Source organism: Apium graveolens, chromosome 3 (assembly GCF_009905375.1).
Source record: "Apium graveolens cultivar Ventura chromosome 3, ASM990537v1, whole genome shotgun sequence".
Lineage (NCBI taxonomy): Eukaryota > Viridiplantae > Streptophyta > Magnoliopsida > Apiales > Apiaceae > Apium > Apium graveolens.
Window position 1 is genome coordinate 288,031,152 of NC_133649.1, and position 23,884 is coordinate 288,055,035.

Genomic DNA, 23,884 nt, shown 5'->3' on the forward strand with positions numbered 1-23,884 from the left:
GTAATAGTGATGCTATGAGTTATACATCGATTTAGTAACAAAAAACTGATGATAGAGATATTTCAGTTTAGTTTAGCAAAAAAAAACAGATATTTAAAAGCGTTTCATTTCGTTTTAGAAGAAAACTGGAAAAAACATAAAAACATTTCAGTTTGACCAGACAAAAAAAGAGAGGATAAATATAGATGTATTAAAAAAAATCATGCATTGTGCTTGTCAAAACATATGCAGTTTAATTTTATAAACTTACACTATAATCAATCAACATCTGACACTGTGATTTTTTTGATCCATTTTAAAAAGATCATTCGTTTATCATTAAAAACGGAAAAACTAAAAAAGTTTCATTTTAACAAAATCGAATACAAAATTTTTTATAAAAAAATAAGGAAAGGGGCAGGGAATAAAGATGTTTCATTTTGAAACTCATCTAAATCTCTTGTGAAAAATATACCGTTTTAGCAAAATAACGTTGAAATTTAGAAACTTTACATTCTAGTAAAATATAGAATAAAATCACATATACCATCGGTCAAACTTGCACGTATGTAAATTGGATAGGATTATTTTATTTAATTATGCTATAGATGACTGTTTTAGTAAAAATCGGTAAAAGATATAGATGTTTCATTTGGGAACGGTCTCCAATCTCCTATAAAAAGGACCTTGCATTCTCTGATAAACAACAATTACTTGAATCCTAAGAGAGCGAGCGTTAACAAAGAAAAAAATGGAAGGGACTAAAAAATGCTCTGCAAATTATGTTCCATTAACACCAATTAGCTTCTTGAAAAGAGCTGCCATTGTATACAGAGACAGAGTCTCCATTGTGTATGGTGAACATGTGAAATTTACATGGAGACAAACTCTTGACAGGTGCACTAGGCTCGCTTCTGCTCTCACCCTTCTTGGAGTTTCGCCCGGTGATGTTGTCAGTTCTTTTTCTCTCTCGAACTTTCTTTTTTTGCTAGTTAAACACACTCACACACCCGTCTTGTTTTTGACAAGGTTCGAATCCTCGATATCCCGTTAAGGGAGCGAGTGAGATACTGTTACACCAAGACTGTGAAGTTTTTCGTAGTTGTCTCATTAAGCTCTCTGTTTAAATATCTTTTTGGCTAGGTTGCTGCTTTTGCCCCGAATGTTCCCGCTGTGTTAGAGCTACATTTTGCAGTTCCGATGGCAGGAGCAGTTCTTTCTGTACTTAATACACGTTATGATTCAGCTCTGCTTTCAGAACTACTGAAACAATCAGGTGCCAAAGTCATATTTGTAGATTATGAATTCCTTGATATCGCAAAAGAAGCACTGCAGATTCTTTCAAAGACAGTCGCGCAGCTGCCTCGTGTTGTACTCATTTCTGAGTCTGATAAACCATCACAGACTAAGAGTGAAACTCGTTTACCAGAAACCTCGGAGTATGAGTCTCTTTTGGAAACAGGAAGTTTGGACTTTGAGATCAGACATCCGCGCGATGAATGTGATCCTATTTCAATTAGTTATACTTCAGGAACAACTGCAACCCCAAAAGCTGTGGTATACAGTCACAGAGGTGCCTATCTTAACTCTTTGTCAGCTGCCTTTATTTGTGAAATGTCTTCTATGCCTGTCTTCTTGTGGTCAGTTCCGTTGTTTCATTGTAATGGCTGGTGCTTTACTTGGGCTGTCGCTGCTCTAGGTGGCACAAATATTTGTCTAAGAGATATCACTGCAAAGACTATTTTCGATAGCATTGCCTTGCACCGTGTCACACATATGGGAGGTGCGCCTACAGTTTTAAATATGATAGCAAATGCGCCACGTGAAGTCAAGAAAGCACTTCCAGGGAAGGTGATGGTGATGACTGGTGGCGCGCCTCCACCTCCTCAGGTCATTTTTAAGATGGAGGAGCTAGAATTTGTTGTCACTCATTCATATGGTCAAACAGAAACATACGGTCCTGGGACCGTTTGCTTCTGGAAGCCAGAGTGGAATAGCCTGCCTCGTGAAGAACAAGCAAATATGAAGTCTCGTCAAGGAGTGCTACATATTGGCATGGAAGAAGTAGACGTCAAAGATCCTACTACCATGAAGAGTGTACCTCCGGATGGAAAGACTATAGGTGAGATTATGTATCGAGGCAACACTGTAATGAACGGATACTTTAAAAATCGTCAAGCAACAGAAGATGCCTTCAGAGGTGGGTGGTTTAGAAGTGGTGACATGGGTGTGAAACACGAAGATGATTACATTGTACTGAAGGATCGCTCCCAGGACATTATTATATCTGGAGGAGAGAACATAAGCACGGTTGAGGTGGAAGCTGTGCTTTTCAGTCATCCTGCAATACTCGAAGCAGCTGTCGTGGGAAGACCTGATAATCATAGAGGAGAAACCCCTTGTGCATTCGTAAAACTGAAGGATGGGAGTAATGCTACAGGTAATGAGATTATCAGCTACTGTCAGAGTCGCTTGCCTCGTTACATGGCTCCCTGCACTGTGGTTTTTGAGGATCTGCCCAAAACTTCGACAGGAAAGACGCAAAAGTTCATACTCAGGCAAAAGGCTAAAGCTATGGGAAGCCTTTCAATGAGCATTGCCAGCAGATTATAAGTTCCTAAATGAAATTTACCTGCATTTGGATTCAATAATTCAGAAGAATCTGTGACTGTCAAATGGCAGCTAAATAAATAGTATCCATATGCATTATGCTGTTAAACAGCATCTTTCATGATTGTGTAATAATATAGTACGTGTTGAGCATTTAAGCTTGCTGAAATAACATGGCCTTGAAGTTCTTTTCTTCACTGAATTGATTCTGATACAAGAGCATTGAAAGGCTTAAATGCTGAGTATGAACTCGCATTCCATCCACTCTTATCTCATAATGCCTCGCAACATACACCAAACAATTTATCATAATTCATACATTAATTTTGTGAAGGAATTTTACCAACTTTCTCTTATTTTGGATTATTTGTTTTTCTTTGCAAGTGAAATTTACATAGTTCAATCTAAGAGTAGAGATAATTTTTACAGTTCTGCGTTCTGTCTACTTTGACAATTCATAAAATACACTAGTAAAATAATATGAATAATTTTAGTCCCTAACGTTAACAGATGTTAAAGAAGGCTTAAAGTATATAACTCATCAAATAAAGGCAACTATCCTATTCACAACCCCTCTCTTACAATTTTCCTATTCACAACACTTCAGTTACAATGGAACATCAACAATGTGAACATGTGATTGTTCATTGTTCTGTTGTTTGCTTGTTTACAGGAAGTCCAGTATCATATCTGCACTTCTTAAATATTCACCGGCACTTTACTTTGGTTATGGTCTGTCTTCATCTTGGCACACTTCATCATGGAACTTGAGTTGCATCTATATGCCAATGACAGGATAATATACCTAGCACAAACCACCAATCGAAATGATACATCTGACTTGGAAAAAAAGCCAGTTGGTGTAGAATATGTGCAATGATGATCAGGAAGCTGATGTCATAGTTTCTTTTTCTTTTGTAACAGTGAAAATGACAAATGCAATCTGACCCCATTTTATAGCAACATTAACTTAAGAATCTAGAAATGGTGTTCAATGAGCTTTAACTTGAAGTCAAGCTACTTCTCATATCTGATTCTGGTAAAACATTAGACTGACCTCATCACAACCGTCCGGCGTCTCCTCATGTGCACAGTTTTTAAACCTGCAGGCTGGCTCCGTCAATTACAAGAAAATCTGTCCCGTACAAATCATGCTGACAGCTAAGATCTCAGTGTCTGTTTCATGTATCTAAGAGCAGACCGTAACATTGCTCTCGCTTTCCTGTCTGGGCTGCACCCGGACAATATCATTTCTTCATATACAGCTGGAACCTGAATTTTAAACTAGTTAGCATACCTAAATATAATAGTACTCAGAGAGCACATTCAGACTTAAAAGTTCAACTTAAAGAAGAAACATCCGACACTTTAATTGTGAACTTGAAACGATCTGATACTAATATATTGATTATAACACCGTGTTCAATTTAGTAAGAAGGAAAAAACATTTCTAAGGAATAGGATCCTGGCTCTTAGCTGTCTCAACACAGCAAGTGCCTAACGCATGACACGGTACTAGACACATTCTGAAATATATTGAACTCCAAGTGTATAAATGATCATTATAAAACATTGTACGAAACATTTCAAGGTTTTTGAATAAGAAGCATCTAGTTCGCAGAGGTTAGCTTATGAAGTAGTGAACAGTCAAGGGTGGACAGCTCTTTCTAAAGTATGGTAACCCCTGGTATACATAAGATTTGCTAAATAAATAAAATTTTGATTGATACAGTGAGAAGTGAGATTCATTTGGATGCAGATCTTACAAGAATCAGATGTATAAGGACCACTTGAATAGGCATTTTTTAAGGACAGGAAGTAGGTTTTATCTTTCGTCAGTGCTACTGGCCCAGTGAAAGTAGGGTGATACAATGTGAGAAACTATATAAGTGGCCGAAGTCCTAGTTGTATTATGTCGTGTAGAATAAAACTATAAATACCTATACCTCATTAAATTTTTCCACGCGTATAAGAGCTTTCATCAGTGTGGTGTAGGTGACTACATCAGGTTTCATGCCCTGCAATTAGAAACAGTCACTTAATAAGCTAAAAAAAGGTGGGGTCTTTTTGTGTTTGTGATCTTGTGTGCTTGCTTTTGTGTGTGAGAGAGCTGGGGGGGTTATGGTAGTAGTCGAGCGACTTGCATTTTCCTTCATGTATTGCAAGACGGAAAATGCTTCAGCATCCCTTCTGTCCTCGCCAAAAGCGTTGATCAATGAATTGAGAGCTAGATTACTGGGCTTTAGACCGTCTGATCTCATGACCCTAAATGCATTTACTGCTTGCTCAGATAAACCCTGTAAAGAAATGGAGTCAAAACAGTAGTGTTCATACAGATCTCTCTTGATCGATAATCAAACAATAACTTGCATAAAACAGGAAACACAAACTCATACCCCGGGGAAAACATATAATATGAATCTCATAGTATTTATGCCAGGATATGTCATCAAGATTGTGAAGAGGAATAAATTGATAGTTTATGACTTTATAACATAGTATAGAAATCCATTTGATACAGTTAAATAATTCTATAGAAGTATCAACTAAAGCCTTGAAAAAACACATAACTCGTTGCTTTGTAGCAGAATTAAAGAAGTCCAGATATCAGCATATATCTGGTCAACATTTTTTTCTACGAAAGTCAAAGCTTTGGTTTCAAACATGCCTGAATAAAAGCTACACAGAAGACACCTAGGTTGTATTCAATCCGTACAGGAGTAGGATGCACTAATCTTCTTGGTAGTATTACTTTTTAACATGGTTCATAAGTTAAACTCGGATTATGAGGTAAATAGCCAGTGATTTATAAAGTGATTAAGATATTATGGAGCATTATAAGTAATGATCAGTAGTAGATTGAGTTTTAAGTTACCAACATACCTTTTGTGCATAGGCATTGATCAATGCATTATACATTGTTGGGGATGGTTTAAGGCCTGCAGATTTCATGACCTCTAAGCACTCGATTGCATCATTAAATCTCCCAGACTTCCCATATATATCAATCAGTGTGGTATAAGTAACAACATTTGGCAACAGACCCTGACTTTGCATCTTCCCCAACAAGTTTTTCACACCATCCCATCTCTCCTGCTCCCCGAAAGAATTAATCATTATGTTATATGTTGTGGTACATGGCAAGCACCCAATTTCCTGCATTGCATCAAATAGCTCCTCTGCCTTGCTATGATGCCCGGATTTACAATGGCAGTCAATTAGTGTATTCCATGTAACAGTATCAGGTTCAATCCCTTCCGCCTTCATCCGCTCCAGCGTGGCCATCGCGTGATCAAGACAATTATACTTCCCAAAACTATCAATCATCACATTATAAAACTGCCTATCAGGCTGCACTCCACAATCCTTCATTTCTTTAAGAACTTGAAACGATCTTTGCCACTCCCCTCTATCACGATAGCTAGCTAAAATCCTACTAAACACAAACGAATTTGGCTCCACACCGTTAGCCTCCATTTCCTTCAACACAATTCTCGCACTCTCCCACCTCCCTGCATTCCCATAAGCATCAATCAGCAAACTATAAGTATGCTCATCCGGCAAAACCCCACTACTCTCCATCTCCGAAACAATCCACTCAGCATCCCTCAACGCTCCCGTCTTCACATACCCTTTCAAAAGAGCATTATAAGCCCTAGTCCTCGGCTTCAATCCACCTTCCTTCAACTCCTCAAAAACCGCCTCCGCCTCCTCAGTCCTCCCAGAATTCCCCAACACCGAAATCACATCAACAATAGTCGCCGTCTTAGGACTCAACCCAATCCCCTGAATCGTTCCGAGAAACAACATAGCCCTATTAACATCCCCAGCTCTCGCGAACCCGACAGTTATATCATTCAACAACTGACCATCAAGCTCAATCTTATCCCTCTCAATTTCCTCATACAATTTCAACAGCATTGTCGAATCAATCTTATTACTCCGCGTAAGCGATTGAATTACCAAACTATAATTCACAAAATCAGGCTGGTATCCATCTTTTCTCATTTTCGACATCAAATTTAGGGCTTTTTCGAGATCATCATTTCTCGCACAAGCCCCAATTAAAGCATTATAAGTTAACGGCGTCAAAGTTTGACGCTGCGACAACAAAAACGCTTCGTAAAGCTTCTCAGACCTCCCTAAAGCGTGAATTAAAATCGAGTAAAGCAGTTCATACGAATAGCAAAGATTGTGTTTCTTAAGCCACGTCACCAAAGCGTACGCTTTCGAAATCGACGTTGTTTCGGAAGAGAGAGATTTCAAAAGCGAGTGCCAGAGAGGCGCTGGAACGGCTCGGTACGACTCAGCGAGTTCGAGTTCAATTGGCTCTAACTCGGTAGGAGGTGAGTCGAACTCGGTGGACTCGTGAGTGGAAATGAATTGGAGCAAGGGAGTGAAGTCGTAGCGGCGGGTGGAGAGTGAAGCGACGTCGTTTTGGTCGTAGGATAAGGAGGTTGGGGTGGTGGCGTGAGGTGGAGATGGGAGAGAGGTGTGGTGGCGAGTGAGGGTGAGTGAGGGGAAGTGAGTTGAGTGGGAGCGAGTTGGAATCGGTGGGTAGAGAGGAAGCGAGTTCATCCTTCTTTCTTCTGTTACTTTTGGTTGGAGGGAAACTAATGTTGATGGTTTTATCCGCTACTTGATTTTCTTCTCTCTATTTCAAATCGCCATTTTTCGGTATAATTTGGCTTTATTTAATTTAAGAAATGTAACATAATCTATTATGTATTATAGTAAGCGGAATTGGTTATATTTTGGTTCCAATCACTTATTTTAGTTATTAAAAAAAATGAATAGTGTTAAATTTCAGAGGGCATATATATATATATATATATATATATATATATATATATATATATATAAACGCATGCGTTGTCTGTTCAAAAAAAAGAAACGCAAGTAAACGTGATGTAAAGAACCATTTTCAACGCTGAGATTTTGGGCATTTACCTCCCAGATTGTGAGACTAAGGATCAAAAACCCCACCGTTCACGCATGGATGACAATTTTATCCAACCCGACGAATACCCGACCCGTTCCGATCCGTTTTTATTTAGCCAAACTCGATATTTAATATTTTGATCCGGATCTGAATCTTAAATATGGACCAGAAAAAATTTGGATTTGGATTTAGATTTTAGGTATACTGAACCGGTACCCGACCCGAAACCCAATATTCGTTCCAAACCCGATCCAAACCCGAAACCCGAAAAAAGTCTGAAAGCATTTTTTATCTTACATAATTTTATAACAATAATACATGATTTATATATATCAAATGTTTAAATTTAATGTTTATAACAGGGATGTTAGATAATTGTCGATAATTAAATTTATTATATTTGACACTGCGAATCTATATTATATTATAATAGACGGAACTTTAAATATTTGGTAGTCGGTCGGTCGGTACTTACTAAAATTACTTAATTACCCTTAATTATTTATTTTGTATCTAATTGGTCATCTGCCAATTCTAATTCTTATTGATATTGGAGTCAATTTTCTCTATCAATATAAATTCTATTTCATATCTAACTCTCTATTATTATTAATTAATATTAAAGCCAACTTCTTCTACCAATTTTAAATTCTAATTAATTTTTAGTTATATATTATTCTAATTGATATTTCACACTAAAATAAATTTAATCAAACTAAATTTAATTAATTGATATAATGTGCATCGGGTAAAGAAAAAATAACAAATACTACTGATCCGTCAAAAAATTATACTATTGAATAGAATAAACAAAATAATATATATAAGTTATCCAAGATAATTAAAATACAATTCAACCAATTAAAATAAAATCACATATATTAATTATGTTAGGGATTCAAGCAATAAAACGCAACGGAAAAAATAAATTTTTTGAATCTCTACTGCAGGATCTATGTATAATGACTGGATAATTTTGGAGAATAGATGTTTACATTAATATAGCTTTTCTTCTGATTTTAATGGACGTGTGGATCTTGATGAACCAACACAGCAGCCTTCCTTTCGAAGATCTGCTCACCAAGGTATCCACACGAACGTCCGATCGTCCAACGATCACTGGAGTCGGTACTAGCCGATTTGGTTGCCTCTTTTTCTCTCTCTCTAGCCTCTCTAAGATGTAAAGCTGTTAGGGTTTTCTAAAAAACCGTGATGTCACTTCTAACCCTAAAAATATACATCTTAATGTATATATAGGGGAGAGAGGATTAGGGTCTAACCCTAATCTTAACGGGCTTCTAAAATGACCCATTCTGATTTTGGGTTTATATTATTATTAAATTTGAATTCTAATATATACACAATTAATCAAGTCTCACTTAATTAATTTAATAATTAAATTCGAATTAATAATAATAAAATAATTAAATTCATAATTTAAATAACACTCCGTTTTAAACGTTCTTTGTGTGTGACCCTTTAGGTTATTATTACGTTGGCAATAATTTTCTTTTCTAATAATAACATTATAAACAATGAGTGGCATCTAATAATACATCATTGTTCCCCGAGTAATAATAATTTGTGATTCAATTAAACTTTTCGTGAATAATGTAAAATGTAATATAATCCATTTAGCCTTATATTATAGATCAAACTCGAGGCATGCATTGTGTCATCCTCTGTTAACATTTAATCCTTCTTTCCTTGATCAATGAGTAAACTATTAAACAAATCAGTATTTGAGCACGACCATGCATTTTATAGTCTTACTTAATCAAGAGGCCAATAATATCACTACTTTAATATAGGAGGGCTAAATTTCATCTAGATCATTCATATTTCTCATACGATTCATAATATACCCAATGTCTACTTTTATTATTACTCGGTCAAGGATAACTTTCAATAGTATCAAAATATATTAATTCTCGTATAAAAATATAATGATTTCAGGTCTAAGGACCAATACATCATTATCACTATGAGATTAACTTATAACACTTTAAACATGTAGTATCTCACAACAGGTCAATCCAGCACCATGTATCTAATACATTTGCATGTGTTTTGATTTTAGTATCACAATATCTATTATCAATGAGATGTGAATATCATCAGTCAACAAACACATTAGTCTCAATGTATTTATTATCGTCCCTTAACAATTATACTTGACTAGAGACCTTTAGGAATATCAATACTATTCTCATAATCTCATTTATAAGTCACGTACTCAAAGATATAGATTTACATATCATATTCCAAGAATATTTATTAATATAACATTTTATCGCAGAAAATAAAGATATAATAAATTACTAAAGAATAATCCATAGAATCATAATTAATAATCTAAATGTCTCATAACATAAATATAATAGTGTTGTCTCTAGGGCACACACACTAACAAATTATTCGGGCTAAAATAAAATTATCTTATTGATCTGGACATAAAATATTAAAATAAAACTAAATTTAATTAGTTGAATTTGGTCGTAGTAATGGGCCTCAGATTAAAATAAAATAAAGTAAACCACTAATACGGGATAAATCAAATTAATATTAGATTAAGCATAATTCGTATCCTATTGATATGAACCAAAAGTTAACTTTTAATTAAACATAATCATAATAATAATTATTATTATTATTAAAACACACAATTGGGAGGGACGAAGGGAGTATCATTCAATCAGTACTATTATCGTTTTCAAATAGCTCTTATAATTTATCGATTAATTAATAACCTTTCTAAAATAATATTTTTGATAAAGTTCCAACATAGTAGAAATATTATATTTTCATTCTTAAACAAAACTATAAAATCGCTATAATAATATTTTTAAAAAACTATGAACATAAACGTGTATCAATATAATTATCACGAAGTCATATCATTTAATAAAGGTAGAAATAAAAAAATTAATGAACAAATATAAAAAAATTAATTCAAAATAATTTTGTTTAAAAAATTATATAATATTAAAAAAGATTTGTATATCTATGCATCGCACGGGTTTTTAAGCTAGTTATCTATATATAGTTATCTATATTATATATGTAGAGTACTATTTTTTTATTAAACAAACGCACATGCACGAGTGAGTCGAACTCTTAACTTACATTTAATAAAACTAGCTTAAATCATGTGCGATGCACGGGCTCCCGTTATTATTTAAATTTTTTTATTTATTTTTTCATATTATAATTTTAAAATATTTATATAAATATATAATAATTTTAAGTTAATAATAAAAATAATAGGATAATATGTGGTCGTAGTTTAGTAGGATAAGTAGACTATGTCCAGTAGGATAAAAATTTAGCAGTTTAGCGGATATATAATACTATTTATTTATTTTTTAATAATAGGATAAATTGTGATTGTAGTTTAGTAGTACTAGCTTAAAACTCGTGCGATGCACGAATCGCCCATATTTTTTTAATGTTATATAATTTTAAAAAAAATATTTTGAATTCAATTCTAAATCTTGTTTATTTAAAATTTTAAATGATATGACTTCATGATAATTATATTAATAGACGTATATGTTCATAACTTTTTAGAATATTTAAACTTATTTAAAGTGATAGCATTGCATTGGTAGATGAAATATTATTATAACAAAATTATTATTTTATTGAGGATAAAAATATAATCTTTCCATTATGTTGGGACCTTAAAAAAATATTATTTTAGCATGGTGATTACTTAATCGATTAACTATAACTCGATAAAAGATATTTGAAAAAGATAATATTACCGATTGAACGATATAGTTTTATTGATAATTTTATGCGTATTTTTTAAAAATAATTTTTTTTTGTTTTAAAATTTGATTTTATAGTTCAATCAATAGGATAAGAATTATACTTAATTTAATATTAATTTGATTTATCTCGAATAAGTGGTTTACATTATTTTATTTTAGTCCGATGCCAATACACCAACCAAATAAAACTAATTATTTTTAGTTTAATTTTATTTTTTTAAATTCTGGATCAATAAGATAATTTTGATTTATACTAAATAATTAGAATATATGATTTTGTTTTTGTTGGTCGAATTATATTTTTATTTTAGTTTTGTGTTAATGAGAATCAATTCTATAATGTATTTTTTATCCTGAATAAATTTAATATATTATCTTGTTTATTCAAGTTCATTAATATAAATTTTTTTAGAAGTATTGATAGTATTATTATTTTATCTTAGCCTGAGTCATATTATATCAACTAAATTTTAATAATTATATTTAGTTTGCTTAAATTTAATTTAGCTCGAAGTAACGAATTAGATTAATATAGAATTCGATATGGATTAAAATTTAAATTTGTAGAATAAGTTGAATTTAATATAAATTATAATAATATAGAGTTTGATATAAAATAGAATTGAAATTGGTAAAACAATAGAGGAAGTTGACTTTAATATCAATTAGAATTAGAATTGATCCACCCAATAATTAGAATTAAAATAATTAAGTAAGGTTAATTAAGTAATTTCAGCAAGTACATGCCAAACGTTTAATGTTTCGTCTATTATAATATAGTATAATATATAGTATAGATAGATAAGTACTTTAAGTCTAGTAATTTAATAATTTAGTAGTTTAGTGGATATATAACACTATTTATTTACTTTTTTAATAACTAAAATTAGGGAATAATCGTTGAATCAAATTATAACTCATTCATGTTATTATAGTATAGTATATATATATTATAGATAATACCTATTATATAATAGGTCGACTAGTGTACCAATCTTTTGGCAATATATCAATTACTATTTTTTAACATTCTAAAAAACATATTTGTATACTAATATAAATTTATTTATTTTTAAATATCCGAATTAACCCGAAACCCGAAAACCCGATGGATCGGATTTGAATCTTTATTTTTAATATCTGAACCCGAACCCGAACAGATACATAACGGATCAGATTTGTATTACGACTACATCTAGTCTAGCACAAGTTGCTTCGGCAGTAATGACACCTGTCATACGTCATAAACTACAAGTGGCATTTAACCAAACAACACCTTATTATTGTAACTGATTTTGTTATATTCTAGCTAGTACTTTAAATACAGATTGATTGGCTTGTATGAGACTTTTGAGGAATAATAAACAGAATGTCTTCTTCTTCGTCTTTTACATACATGTTTGTATAGTTTCATTTCCGCTGCATACTCGATATGGTATCAGAGCCTCGATCGATGAAATTAGCCGATTATACTTCGTTTTGAACGAGAAGATGTATGAATTGACACATCGAAAGCAGTGGTTAAGGGTTTTCTTCACATCTTCAAGGTCATCTATGCGTTTTTCGTGATTCTCGAAGAAGATTAGTAAGATTCTTGTTCTCTTCGTCGTTTCTGATCTCGTTCTCTGTTAACAATCGATTGATCTTGTAATATCGTTCATATAATTAGCTTGTTCTTCTATATTTCTATAAGCTTGTGTCTCGATAAGTTTGGAATCAGATTAGTAGTTTTTGGATCTTGATTAGTAGCGTATTGATCATGAGGAAATCGAGTTACGTTAACGCAGTACTTAATTCTAGTAATAATGAGAATTCTGGTGAAAGTTCTGGTGGAAATTCTGGAGGTAATCGTGTTGAAAACGAAGATGTGTTAGCACCGAAAACTGTTGCAGATGATGACCTAGGAGTTGTTAGTTCTAATCTTCACCCTCTATATCTGCAAAATATAGATCATCCTGGATTGGTGTTAATCTCTAAGAAACTTACTGGAACAGAAAATTACGGTCCATGAAAGAGGTCTTTAACTATAGCTTTATCAGCCAAGAATAAGCTAGGTTTAATCAATGGTACCTTTCCCAAACCTGAAGAAACTTCACATCTTAGAGCTCAGTGGGAACGTGTAAATGACATGGTTATCAGCTGGATATTGAATACTGTGTCAGATGATATAAGTAACGGCATGGATTTTGTTAACACGGCACAAGAAGTTTGGGAAGAGTTTCGTGACCAGTTTTCCAGTATAGATGGACACAGAGTGTATCATATTCTGAAGGATTTACATGCTCTTGAGCAAGGTGATAAATCAGTCAAGTTTTACTATCATAAGATGAAAAATCTGTGGGATGAGTACACTGCTTTGGAGCCTGCTATAGCTTGCAAATGTAATTGCAAGTGTGATTCTCATAAACTGTTAGATGAAAGGGAGCAGAGGAAGAGACTTTTACAGTTTTTAATGGGATTGAATGATAGTTTTTCTGCAGCTAGGAAGTCAGTCAGAGTTAAAAACACACCTACTTGGTGGGCTGACTACCATATTTCTTCTAAATCTTTTGCAAATTTTGCTGCCATAGAACACGGCCCTTACAATCCTCATGATCAACTTCTTTATGCTTATAATTCTGTTAATTCTTCTCCAACGGAACCATCTCATTACTATCAGGCAATAAAAAACCCTCTTTGGGTTCAGGCTATGGAGAAAGAATTAATTGCACTAGAGTCCAATAATACTTGGATTTTAACTACTTTGCCTCCTGGTAAAAAATGTGTGGGTTGTAAATGGGTTTTTAAACTCAAATACTTGCCAAATGGTGAGATAGATCGATATAAGGCCAGGTTAGTGGCTAAGGGTTATACTCAGTCAGCCGGTGTGGATTATCATGACACGTTTGCTCCTGTAGTTAAGTTAGTCACTGTCAGGAGTTTACTTGCTATTGCAGCTGCTAAGAACTGGTATGTAGAACAGTTAGATGTCAATAATGCCTTTCTCCATGGTGATTTAACAGAAGATGTTTATATGCATTTACCTCTAGGTTACAAAGGTGTATCTTCTGGTTTAGTTTGTAAATTAAATAAGTCCATATATGGCTTAAAGCAGGCGTCTCGGGAATGGTTTACAAAACTTGCTTCTTTCCTTATTTCTTCTGGTTACAAGCAATCTCTCTTGGATCATTCTTTATTTACTTTTAAGTTTGATTCAGGTTTTGTGGCGGTTGTTGTCTATGTTGACGATATTTTAATTGCTGGCAATGACAAGCCCACTATTCAGGTTTTGAAAGATCTTTTACATAAACAGTTTACCATCAAGGACATTGGTCCCGTCAAGTATTATCTTGGGTTAGAGGTGCAGCGCAATCCAGATGGTATTTTTTTGGGTCAACAGAAATTTATCACTGACCTATTGACTGCCTTCAACATGCTTATCTGTTCCTATTGATCCTCACATTAAGCTTTATGATAATGATCAATCTGGTGATCTCTTATCTGATGCTACTTCTTATAGAACGATCATTGGTAAACTTCTCTACTTGACTACTTCTCGGCCAGATATAGCTTTTGCTGTCCAGTTGTTAAGTCAGTTTTTACATGCTCCTCGTATTAAGCATATGGAAGCCGTTCATAGAGTTCTTCGTTATTTGAAGCTTACCATTTCTCATGGATTATTCTTCCCTTCTAGTAACTCTCTTATTTTACAAGGATTTTCTGACAGTGATTGGGGGGCTTGTCCTCTTGATCGACGTTCTGTTGGAGGTTATGCCTTTACATTAGGCCCTATTGTCATTTCTTGGAGATCTAAGAAACAAGCTCTTACGTCTCGTAGTTCTGCAGAAGCCGAATATAGGGCTCTTGCTGATTCTTCTTGTGAGGTTATCTGGTTAAAACAACTTCTTGCAGAGCTCACTGTACCTCCTACAGGTCCAGTCTCTTTATTTTGTGACAACAAATCTGCCCTTGATCTAGCTGCCAACCCGGTTTATCACGCGCGTACTAAGCATGTTGAGCTTGATTGTCATTTCATACGCGAAAAGATTCATATGGGTATAGTTAGTGTTCTTTCCATTGCTTCCAAGATGAATCCAGCTGATGTTCTTACTAAAGGCCTGGGTAAAGTTCCTCACTGGAATTGTTGTTCCAAATTGGGTCTTTCTTTTACTCATCCGCCTCCAATTTGTGGGGGGGCTAAAGATACTGATGTTAGTAAGCCTCTCGGTGCCATTTCACACAAAGGGGAGGCTATTACGACTACATCTAGTCTAGCACAAGTTGCTTCGGCAGTAATGACACCTGTCATACGTCATAAACTACAAGTGGCATTTAACCAAACAACACCTTATTATTGTAACTGATTTTGTTATATTCTAGCTAGTACTTTAAATACAGATTGATTGGCTTGTATGAGACTTTTGGGGAATAATAAACAGAATGTCTTCTTCTTCGTCTTTTACATACATGTTTGTATAGTTTCATTTCCGCTGCATACTCGATAATTTGGATCTTACGAAACCCGATCCGACCCTCTTCACGTCAATATGTCATCCAAATTCCAAATTAAAGACAAATATGGGCGACACCTGCAACTACAAGTACATATATGTTGAACTTCCCACACACATTCAGTTAATGGATGACCCTCTAATCGACATGCTGCATCTGTGGACCACGCTATGCATCTATATGTAGCAAGGCCAATTCACATAACACATTCAACTTCAAAAGTGTTGCCCACTTCCATTTCTTTACAGCACAATCCATTTTAGGCGTTGAGGCTCAGATTTATGCCATCTCTTCACAGCACTCACCAAGTCACCTACCATTATAGTGTGGAAAAACCTCCACTTCCAGGTTCTCCAAGCAAATGCATCAGACTAACCTTGAGTATTAGTTTTGTTAAGTAACCAATCACACTAAAACTTTAAGGTGGTAGAGGAAGGCCCAAACAGGATCTTATACTCTTTAACAAGTTTAAGTTCCAAGAATTAAGTTCTATTCTAGAGCCTGGAAGGCCGCTCACATTGGACAAGTGCGTTATACTGAGTGATGTCGTCAGAATGGTAAATCAGTTGAGGGATGAAGCTAAGAAACAGAAGGAGTCGTCGCGTGAAGATCTACAGGATACGATAAATGAACTGAAGGTGTGCTATTTATATCCTGCTTTATCTCTGCTTGATAATTATACACCTTCCTCTTGTAGAAATAATCTGGATGAGTTGAATCTTTTGAAAATAGCAATTGTAAGTACATCATATTTGTACCCTGACTTTAGCTGAACTCATATTTGTAGGCTGAGAAGAATGAAGTTAGAGACGAGAAGCAGAAACTGAAGGCAGAAAAAGAAAAACTTGAACAGCAAGGCTTGCACACTCAGCCAGGCTTCTTACCTTCTCCAGGCCCTGACCAATTTTTTGGAGGCGAGACGGTTCCGTTTATCCTGGAGTTCCCATGTGGCAATTCACACCCCCTGCTGCAGTTGACACAACACAGGATCAACTACTCCATTCTCCAGTTGCCTAAGTTTTCAAACCCTCCTGTGAACCTGAAATTACCCAAGAGACGACTTGTTTTTCCTTTTGTTTTTGGTTAACTATCTTGTTCTTGTTAAATTTCTTCTTGTTACACCAGTGAGCGGTACTGATACCTAATTGCTTTTCTAGAAATTATTATTAGCGGAGCTTTATTACTAATGCAATTGATTTTACTCGAGTATTCTTAAGCAAATTACATTTATAGACATAATATATTGCAGCTTAGCTTCAGAAGGCTGAATAGTCTGAGTTTCTAAAGTGAAATTCGCCTCTCCATCTCTATATAAGATAAATTCAGCAAACAGAGCTCATTTCATCATCCTAGTACAATTGAAAACTTGAGTTTGGGATTCGGTTGATCTAAATGAGTATTGTAAATAATAGATAGTTAAACAGTTGCAAAGTTAATAGCCTACTATCTCTAGTTCTTAGCGATGCCTTGACGATTTCTACTTGACTTAGTGCACCTGCCTGCACCATCCACTTCTCAAGCAGTCAGTATCAGTTTGTCATCCAACCATCGATGGTGTGAATAATGCTCCGCTTCCAGGCTATCCCAGCAACTGTGGTGTGAATAATGCTCCGCTTCCAGGCTATCCCAGCAACTGAATCAGACTTACACAAATTTCCAGGCTATCAGTTGGTTTAACACAACATTTTTATTAGATATGGAATTACATTTACTATGCATCACACTTCAGATCTGAAGGTGACTGTGAATGTGTTTTATGTATTATCCATATAACCAGACGATGAAGCAAATACGACAAATCTACAGATTATTTAAAGCCAAGAAAGAGATAACAGCCTTTCAAATCTAAAGCAACAATATGCAAGGTTCATCAGAACTCTCCGACATTAAGAGTTACTGCCTTGTGTCAATGCACATTGCAACATATTCTTCACCTTAACTCAACCACATATGAATTAGTTGAAAAACTCAAAAACATACAGGCAGCAAAATCATTTGGGTAAGCAAGTTTCTTTTCATGAAAAATTCCAAACTAAACACTTACACACCAAATAGGTTAAAAAACTTAAAAATGAACCTAGGTAGTTACGACAGAAACAGTATGCACGATCAATTAAGTCGAGAATCATTGAGGTTAAAATGGATACACACCAAATTCAAGTCGTGATCATCATCCGGCTGATAATTACCAAGTACAATACCCACATTAGGTCTCTCAAGAATCTAGTAGCCTCCGCTGGTTAAAACCTTTCCTGGAGCAAAATATAGATTAGTAAATTAAGATATTGAATGATAAATTACAACCTTACACAGTCACTTCTCTGGTACTTTTCAATCTATGTTTGCTAAATAGTGAATATCGAAGACAAATAATGAAATAAGCTGTAGTCTAAGTCATTTAACGCCCAACAATGCTTTTGATCTGAAATGTGACCATTCGAGTAAAAATAGCTTTAGACAGGGAGATGAAAAAAGGAACAAAAACTGTGCCCAACTTTTCCACACATATTTTTTCCAGGTTTCTTAAATGTATTAAATTATCCTTTCAAATATGGCCAATAGAACTGGATAAATTAAGTCTGAAAATCATGAAGAGTGATATTTTAGCCAAAAAAAAGGAAAGAAAATGAGAAAGCATGTCTTAGCATATATAAAAAGGAAAATTACTCTTAATATATTAATTAGCAAGGTTTCAACACATGTAACTTACAGCTGAAACTTACTAAAATGAAAGGACAGAGATATGAAAAATACATAGGTACAAATTCCACCTTGTCACTCACACCCAGATTGCTGCTTGCACCGCAGAAGTTTGTCTCTTGCCACATGTAACAACTTTATAGCAACACTAATGTCAATGCGTTTTCGCGGAGTTTTTTTGGAACATAATATCCCCACTTCAAATATTGATGTCAGGCATGCCTCAGTAGCTCTGCTGTATGATTGATTTACATTCAAACCAAGTCCTTCTTGGTCTAGTACAATCCGTGGATCAACAATGTCCATCACTCTTTGCGGAAGTGCATTCCTCACATAGTCATAAAGATCCTTACCACTATCCATTAATACGCTGCTTTCTGTAGGCCGCTTCCCTGAAAACATTTCTAGTAGAAGAATTCCATAACTATACACATCCCCCTCTGCGGATACCTCCCCATACATTCCATATTCTGTACAACAAAAGGGTTCATGAAATTAGCAAAGTTTAACTTTGATATATGATACTCCTCTATGTCCAAAATTTTTGACACTTACGATCTTCAAAAGAATATAATAAACATTTAACTGCATATTTAAAGAAGTACTCAATATTGATAAAAGAAACAATATGAGAAGTCACCTGGAGGAACATATCCAATTGTACCACGTACACCAGTTGAACTCAGTTGTGCTTGATTTATGTCACTTGTAGCAGCAAAGCAGAACCTCGCCAAACCAAAATCACCAATACGAGCAACAAAATCTTCATCAAGAAGAATATTACTTGGCTTTATGTCGCAATGAATGATATTTGTATGACTATGATGATGTAGGTAATCCACTCCTAGTGCAACATCAATGGCAATATTTAGTCTTTGGAGCACAGTTAAATTTCTTTCATCCCCATGATGATGATGAGGACTTGGATGCAACCAGCTGTCCAAACTCCCATTTGTCATGAACTCAAAAACCAAGGCCTTGAAGTCATTTCCCTTGTGATCAATGCTAGAGCATGCTGTGATGATCTTGATAAGATTCCGATGACGAATGTTCCTTAATGTTTCACACTCTGCCAAAAAACTCTTGTTGGCTCCCCGTACTTCAACTTTCAGTATCTTCACAGCAACTATATGTTCAACTGATTTGAGAACTCCTTTGTAAACAGAACCGTATCTTCCTTCACCAATTAAATTGTCCGGAGAAAACTCATTTGTAGCGAGTAAAAGGTCTTGGTATGAAAGTTTGGGATATTGGTTATCCTTTAGTACGGGAATGGGGTCATTCAACTTCTTGGGATATCTCCGTCGATAGAAAATCAAAGCAAGACATGCTGACATGAGGCCGAGGGGCACAATGACTAGGATGAGTATCAATCTAAGGGAACGTGTTGTTTTCTTCTTTCTGGAGACTTTTACATGACAAGCAGGCAAATGCAATGCTGCAATACCTCCACAAAGCTCAGAATTTCCAACGATCGAAAAAGCGCTAACGTTAGAAAAGAGTCCTTTTTTTGACACTTGTCCTCCAAGCTTATTGTGCGACAAGTTGAGAAATATCATTTTAAACCCATCAATAAAACTTGGAATACTCCCGGAGATATTATTGTTCGAAAGATCTAAATATGCAAGATTTTTCAAAGCTTTGAAAGATGGTGGAATTTTACCTTGAAAATGGTTCCCCGCCATATATAGCTCCTGCAACATCAAACATCCTTCCAGGGCAACAGGGATATCTCCTGTGAGTTTGTTATAAGAAAGATTAAGTTGAACCAGTTGTTTCAAGTTACCAACGTTGGATGGAAGTGGGCCGGAGAATAGGTTCTGGGACAAATCAAGGTACAGACAATGGGAACAAAACCCAATTTGATCAGGTATTACACCGCTAAGCTTGTTGTTACCAAGGTCCAAATCTTCTAAGGTTGAGATCTTAAACAATTGAGTAGGTATGCGTCCTTGGAGCATATTACTCCCTAAATAGAGACCAACTAATTGAGTAAAGTTGCCAAAGAAAGTTGGCAATGATCCTGAAATGTTGTTGTATCTCAAATCTAGTTTGCCTAATTTTGATAGCTCTCCAATTGATTCTGGAATGGTCCCCTTTAGTAAGTTGTCAAACAATGAAAGTACTCTCATGTTCTTAAGTTTTCCGATTTCACGAGGTATGCTTCCATAAATGTGATTTCTGTAAAGATATAGTTCCTCCATTGTGATGGAGAGATTTAGAATTGAATTCGGGAACTGCCCTCTTAACCTGCTTTCATCTAAGCCCAATTTCTTTAGATTGGTACAATTAACCAAAGAACTGATAAAGCTCAAGTCATCCGGCTGCATATTGTGTCCAAGTGGATTCTGACCAAGACGCAGGGTCTGTAGTTGCGGAAGGCTACCCAAATTATTTGGAATAGGCCCAGTAATATTGTTTCCCAAGATATCAAGTATAACCAAATTGGATGCATTAACTAATGATGCTGGAAGCGGACCCGAAAATCTGTTTGCGCCAACGTCGAACTCTTGCAGTTTAGGAAGGGTGAAACCCAAATCTGTTGGAAGCGTTCCTTCCAGCTCATTCAGGGAAAGACCAAGAGCATAGAGGAACGAATTGTTGTAAAGTTGTAGGGGAACCGTGCCGGACAATCTGTTTTCTGCCAAAACAAGAATCTCCAGTTTTGCAAGATGAGAAATATCAAAAGGCACCCTCCCCACTAGATTATTATCCCCTAGATAAAGAAGACGGAGAGATGATATATTTCCTATTGAAGATGGAATTGATCCAGTAAAATGATTGCTTGTAAGATCAAATTTCTCAAGCTTAGACCAAGAAGAAAAATCAGTGGGTAATTCCCCTTCAAGAATGTTGGAACCCATACCGATTTCTCTAATATCTACACAATGACTTAGATTGACAGGAAAAACACCCTGAAAAGCATTGGTGTCAAGATAAAGATATTGTAGGCGAAACAGTCGACCAATTTCATCTGGGATGCTCCCCCTTAGGTTGTTACCGTATAGATAAAGATAACGAAGCGATGATATATTCCCTATTGAAGGTGGGATTGATCCGGTAAAATGATTGTCTCCTAGAGCCAACTTATCAAGCTTAGACCAAGAAGAAAAATCAGTAGGTAATTCTCCTTCAAGATGGTTATCGTACAAATTTATGTATCTAATATCGATACAATGATGCAAACTGGCAGGAAATCCACCTTGAAAAGAGTTGCTCATCAGAGAAAGATATTGTAGGCGAAACAGTCGGCCAATTTCATGTGGGATTAGGCCATGAAAGCTGTTTTGATTGAGCGAAATATTCTTGAGAAAGGAGAGATTTCCAATGTGAGGTGACAACGTACCCACCAAGTTTAGCGAGGAGAGGTGAAGTTCTGTAACCCTCTGTCGTCTTTGGGTGCATGTAACGCCTGTCCAATGACAGAAGTGGGTGGAAGTGTTCCATGAGTTTAGTGCACCCAGTTTGTCATCTGTTATTGAATCCTTGAAAGAAAGTAAAGCCTGTTGATCAGTGACATTACTTGAAACTGAAGATACTAATGTTGTTGAGGTTCCGAATACAAACACTAAGAGGATGTTGAATAGGAGAAAGCTGAAACTCATGGTTGTACAATCAAAAAGAGAAAATGTTGCAGTGGTGAATATTCAGCAGACACATTACCTTCATTTATTAACATGGAGGCTGTGTATGCTTATTCTACACAAGTACTAATCAAGCAAATGGCTTTACAAGTCAAGCAGGCTTAGACAAATAGCCAAATAGTCCCTGTGAGTATGATTGGTGCTTTGGGAGGTGTTTTTTCCACACATAATTACACACTATGCAAAGCCGTGTGCTAACAGGTGAAAATGAGGTTGTTAAATTCTTTGACAACGGCCCTTAATAATTTGTGAATGTTGAAACCTATATATCTGCATATTTAATAGTCCTAATATTGTAAGATGCCTACTGATCAAATCAGTTTAAGACTATAATGTTATTTATTTCAGTGATGTCAAATCTAAGTGTATGTTGTATATTATGTTAAACCTATGTAGTGTATGTTATTTATTTTATGTATTTTATGTTAAATCTAAGTGTATGTTATATTTTATGTGAAAAAATATACCTCAGCGAGTTTATTACTTTATTGACAGTAAATATATATTGTGTCCATTATGTTAGGACCGAATAAAAATATTATTTTAACGAGATTATTACTTTATTGATTATTATTTCATCGAGTTTCAACTGTAAATCTATAATTATATTTAGTTTTTTTTAATCTGGATCTATAATAAAATTTTATTTTCATCAAGATGAATGTTGTATATTATATAATTTTATTCTGAGGTCATTATTTTTGTTTTTAAATTTTCTCCTTTTATTTATATTAATATTTTAAAATTATTAATTAATACGTTTTAGTTTTATTTCAAAAAAGTTATAACTTATAAGTCATGAGTCGAAACACCTAAGTTATCATGGTCATATCACTTATACGCCACTTTTCAATTTTAAGTTATAAATTACATTTTTTAAGAAACTCCAAACGGACCATAAACTTCTAAGTGCTTGACTTTTAGTCAATGGCCATATTTGAGAAGGAGTCAGAAAATCTAAGTGCTTGTCAATTTGTCATTATAGTTCTTTAAGTAGCAAGAAAATGAAGCACATATTTCTTATCCAGTAAGATTGTAATCCATGATATCAAGTGCAATCATGCATGAACTATTAATGGTGGAACCCAAATCTATTGGAAACATTCCTTCTAACTCATTATCGGAAAAAATAGAGAGGAATGAATTGTTGTAAAGTTGTAGGGAAATCATACCGGACTATATATTTTCTGACAAATCAAGAACTATAGTTTTGCAGGATGAGAAACATCAAAAGGTATCCTCCCCCTTAGATTGTTACCGTATAGATTAAGATAATGCAGTGAACATGTATTTTCTATTGAAGGTGAGATTGTTACCATATAGATTAAGAGAACGCAGTGACATAAATTCCCTAAAGAAGGTGAAACTGATCAAGTAAAATGATTGCGTGATCTTGAAAGATCAAATCTACCAAGCTTAGACCAAAAAGAAAAATCAGTGGGTAGTTCCCCTTCAAGATTCTTGGAACCCGGAGTGATTTCTCTAATATCTATACAATGACTTAAACTGACAGGATATACATTAAAAGGATTTTTTCCAAGAGCAAACATATAAAGTTCAGACCAAGAAGAGAAGTCAGTAGCTAATTCTGTTGTGCAAATTAATGACTCTAATATCAATACAATGATGCAAATAGGCTGGAAATTCACCTTGAAAAGAGTTGTTCATCAAGGAAAGATATTACAAACAAACACCTAGATCATGTGCGATCGGTGATGCTTGCATCACCTAAGATGATGGTG

At 34.9% G+C, this 23,884-nt stretch overlaps 4 protein-coding genes across 6 annotated transcripts; 2 read left to right on the forward strand and 2 right to left on the reverse strand.

The window, feature by feature from the left end:
* The first annotated feature begins 706 nt into the window (after positions 1-706).
* On the forward strand, positions 707-2,739 carry LOC141711112 (butanoate--CoA ligase AAE1-like). The gene is made up of 2 exons (XM_074513544.1): positions 707-931; positions 1,123-2,739. The coding sequence occupies exons 1-2, from the start codon at positions 731-733 to the stop codon at positions 2,590-2,592; spliced, it is 1,671 nt and encodes a 556-aa protein (XP_074369645.1). The 5' UTR covers positions 707-730; the 3' UTR covers positions 2,593-2,739.
* A 245-nt stretch (positions 2,740-2,984) lies between these two features.
* On the reverse strand, positions 2,985-7,254 carry LOC141713520 (uncharacterized). The gene is made up of 5 exons (XM_074516982.1): positions 5,473-7,254; positions 4,734-4,886; positions 4,536-4,607; positions 3,647-3,861; positions 2,985-3,394 (listed from the first exon to the last, which is right to left on the reverse strand). Exons 1-4 carry the CDS (start codon positions 7,165-7,167, stop codon positions 3,751-3,753), a joined length of 2,031 nt encoding a protein of 676 aa, XP_074373083.1. The 5' UTR covers positions 7,168-7,254; the 3' UTR covers positions 2,985-3,394; positions 3,647-3,750.
* Positions 7,255-15,773: 8,519 nt separating this feature from the next.
* Positions 15,774-16,904, forward strand: LOC141713523 (uncharacterized). Its single transcript, XM_074516984.1, has 2 exons — positions 15,774-16,436; positions 16,586-16,904. Exons 1-2 carry the CDS (start codon positions 16,353-16,355, stop codon positions 16,883-16,885), a joined length of 384 nt encoding a protein of 127 aa, XP_074373085.1. The 5' UTR covers positions 15,774-16,352; the 3' UTR covers positions 16,886-16,904.
* A 143-nt stretch (positions 16,905-17,047) lies between these two features.
* LOC141713521 (uncharacterized) lies at positions 17,048-22,409 on the reverse strand. 3 transcript variants are annotated; one of them, XR_012571993.1, is made up of 4 exons: positions 19,139-22,408; positions 18,570-18,968; positions 17,950-18,050; positions 17,048-17,431 (listed from the first exon to the last, which is right to left on the reverse strand). XR_012571993.1 is itself a non-coding variant. In XM_074516983.1 (2 exons), exons 1-2 carry the CDS (start codon positions 22,101-22,103, stop codon positions 18,574-18,576), a joined length of 3,360 nt encoding a protein of 1,119 aa, XP_074373084.1. In that variant the 5' UTR covers positions 22,104-22,409; the 3' UTR covers positions 18,448-18,573. The 3 variants fall into 3 exon arrangements, 1 of the variants encoding a protein (XP_074373084.1); XR_012571992.1 differs by having other exon boundaries at positions 17,048-17,441; XM_074516983.1 differs by lacking the exons at positions 17,048-17,431; positions 17,950-18,050 and having other exon boundaries at positions 18,448-18,968; positions 19,139-22,409.
* Between the last annotated feature and the right edge of the window lie 1,475 nt (positions 22,410-23,884).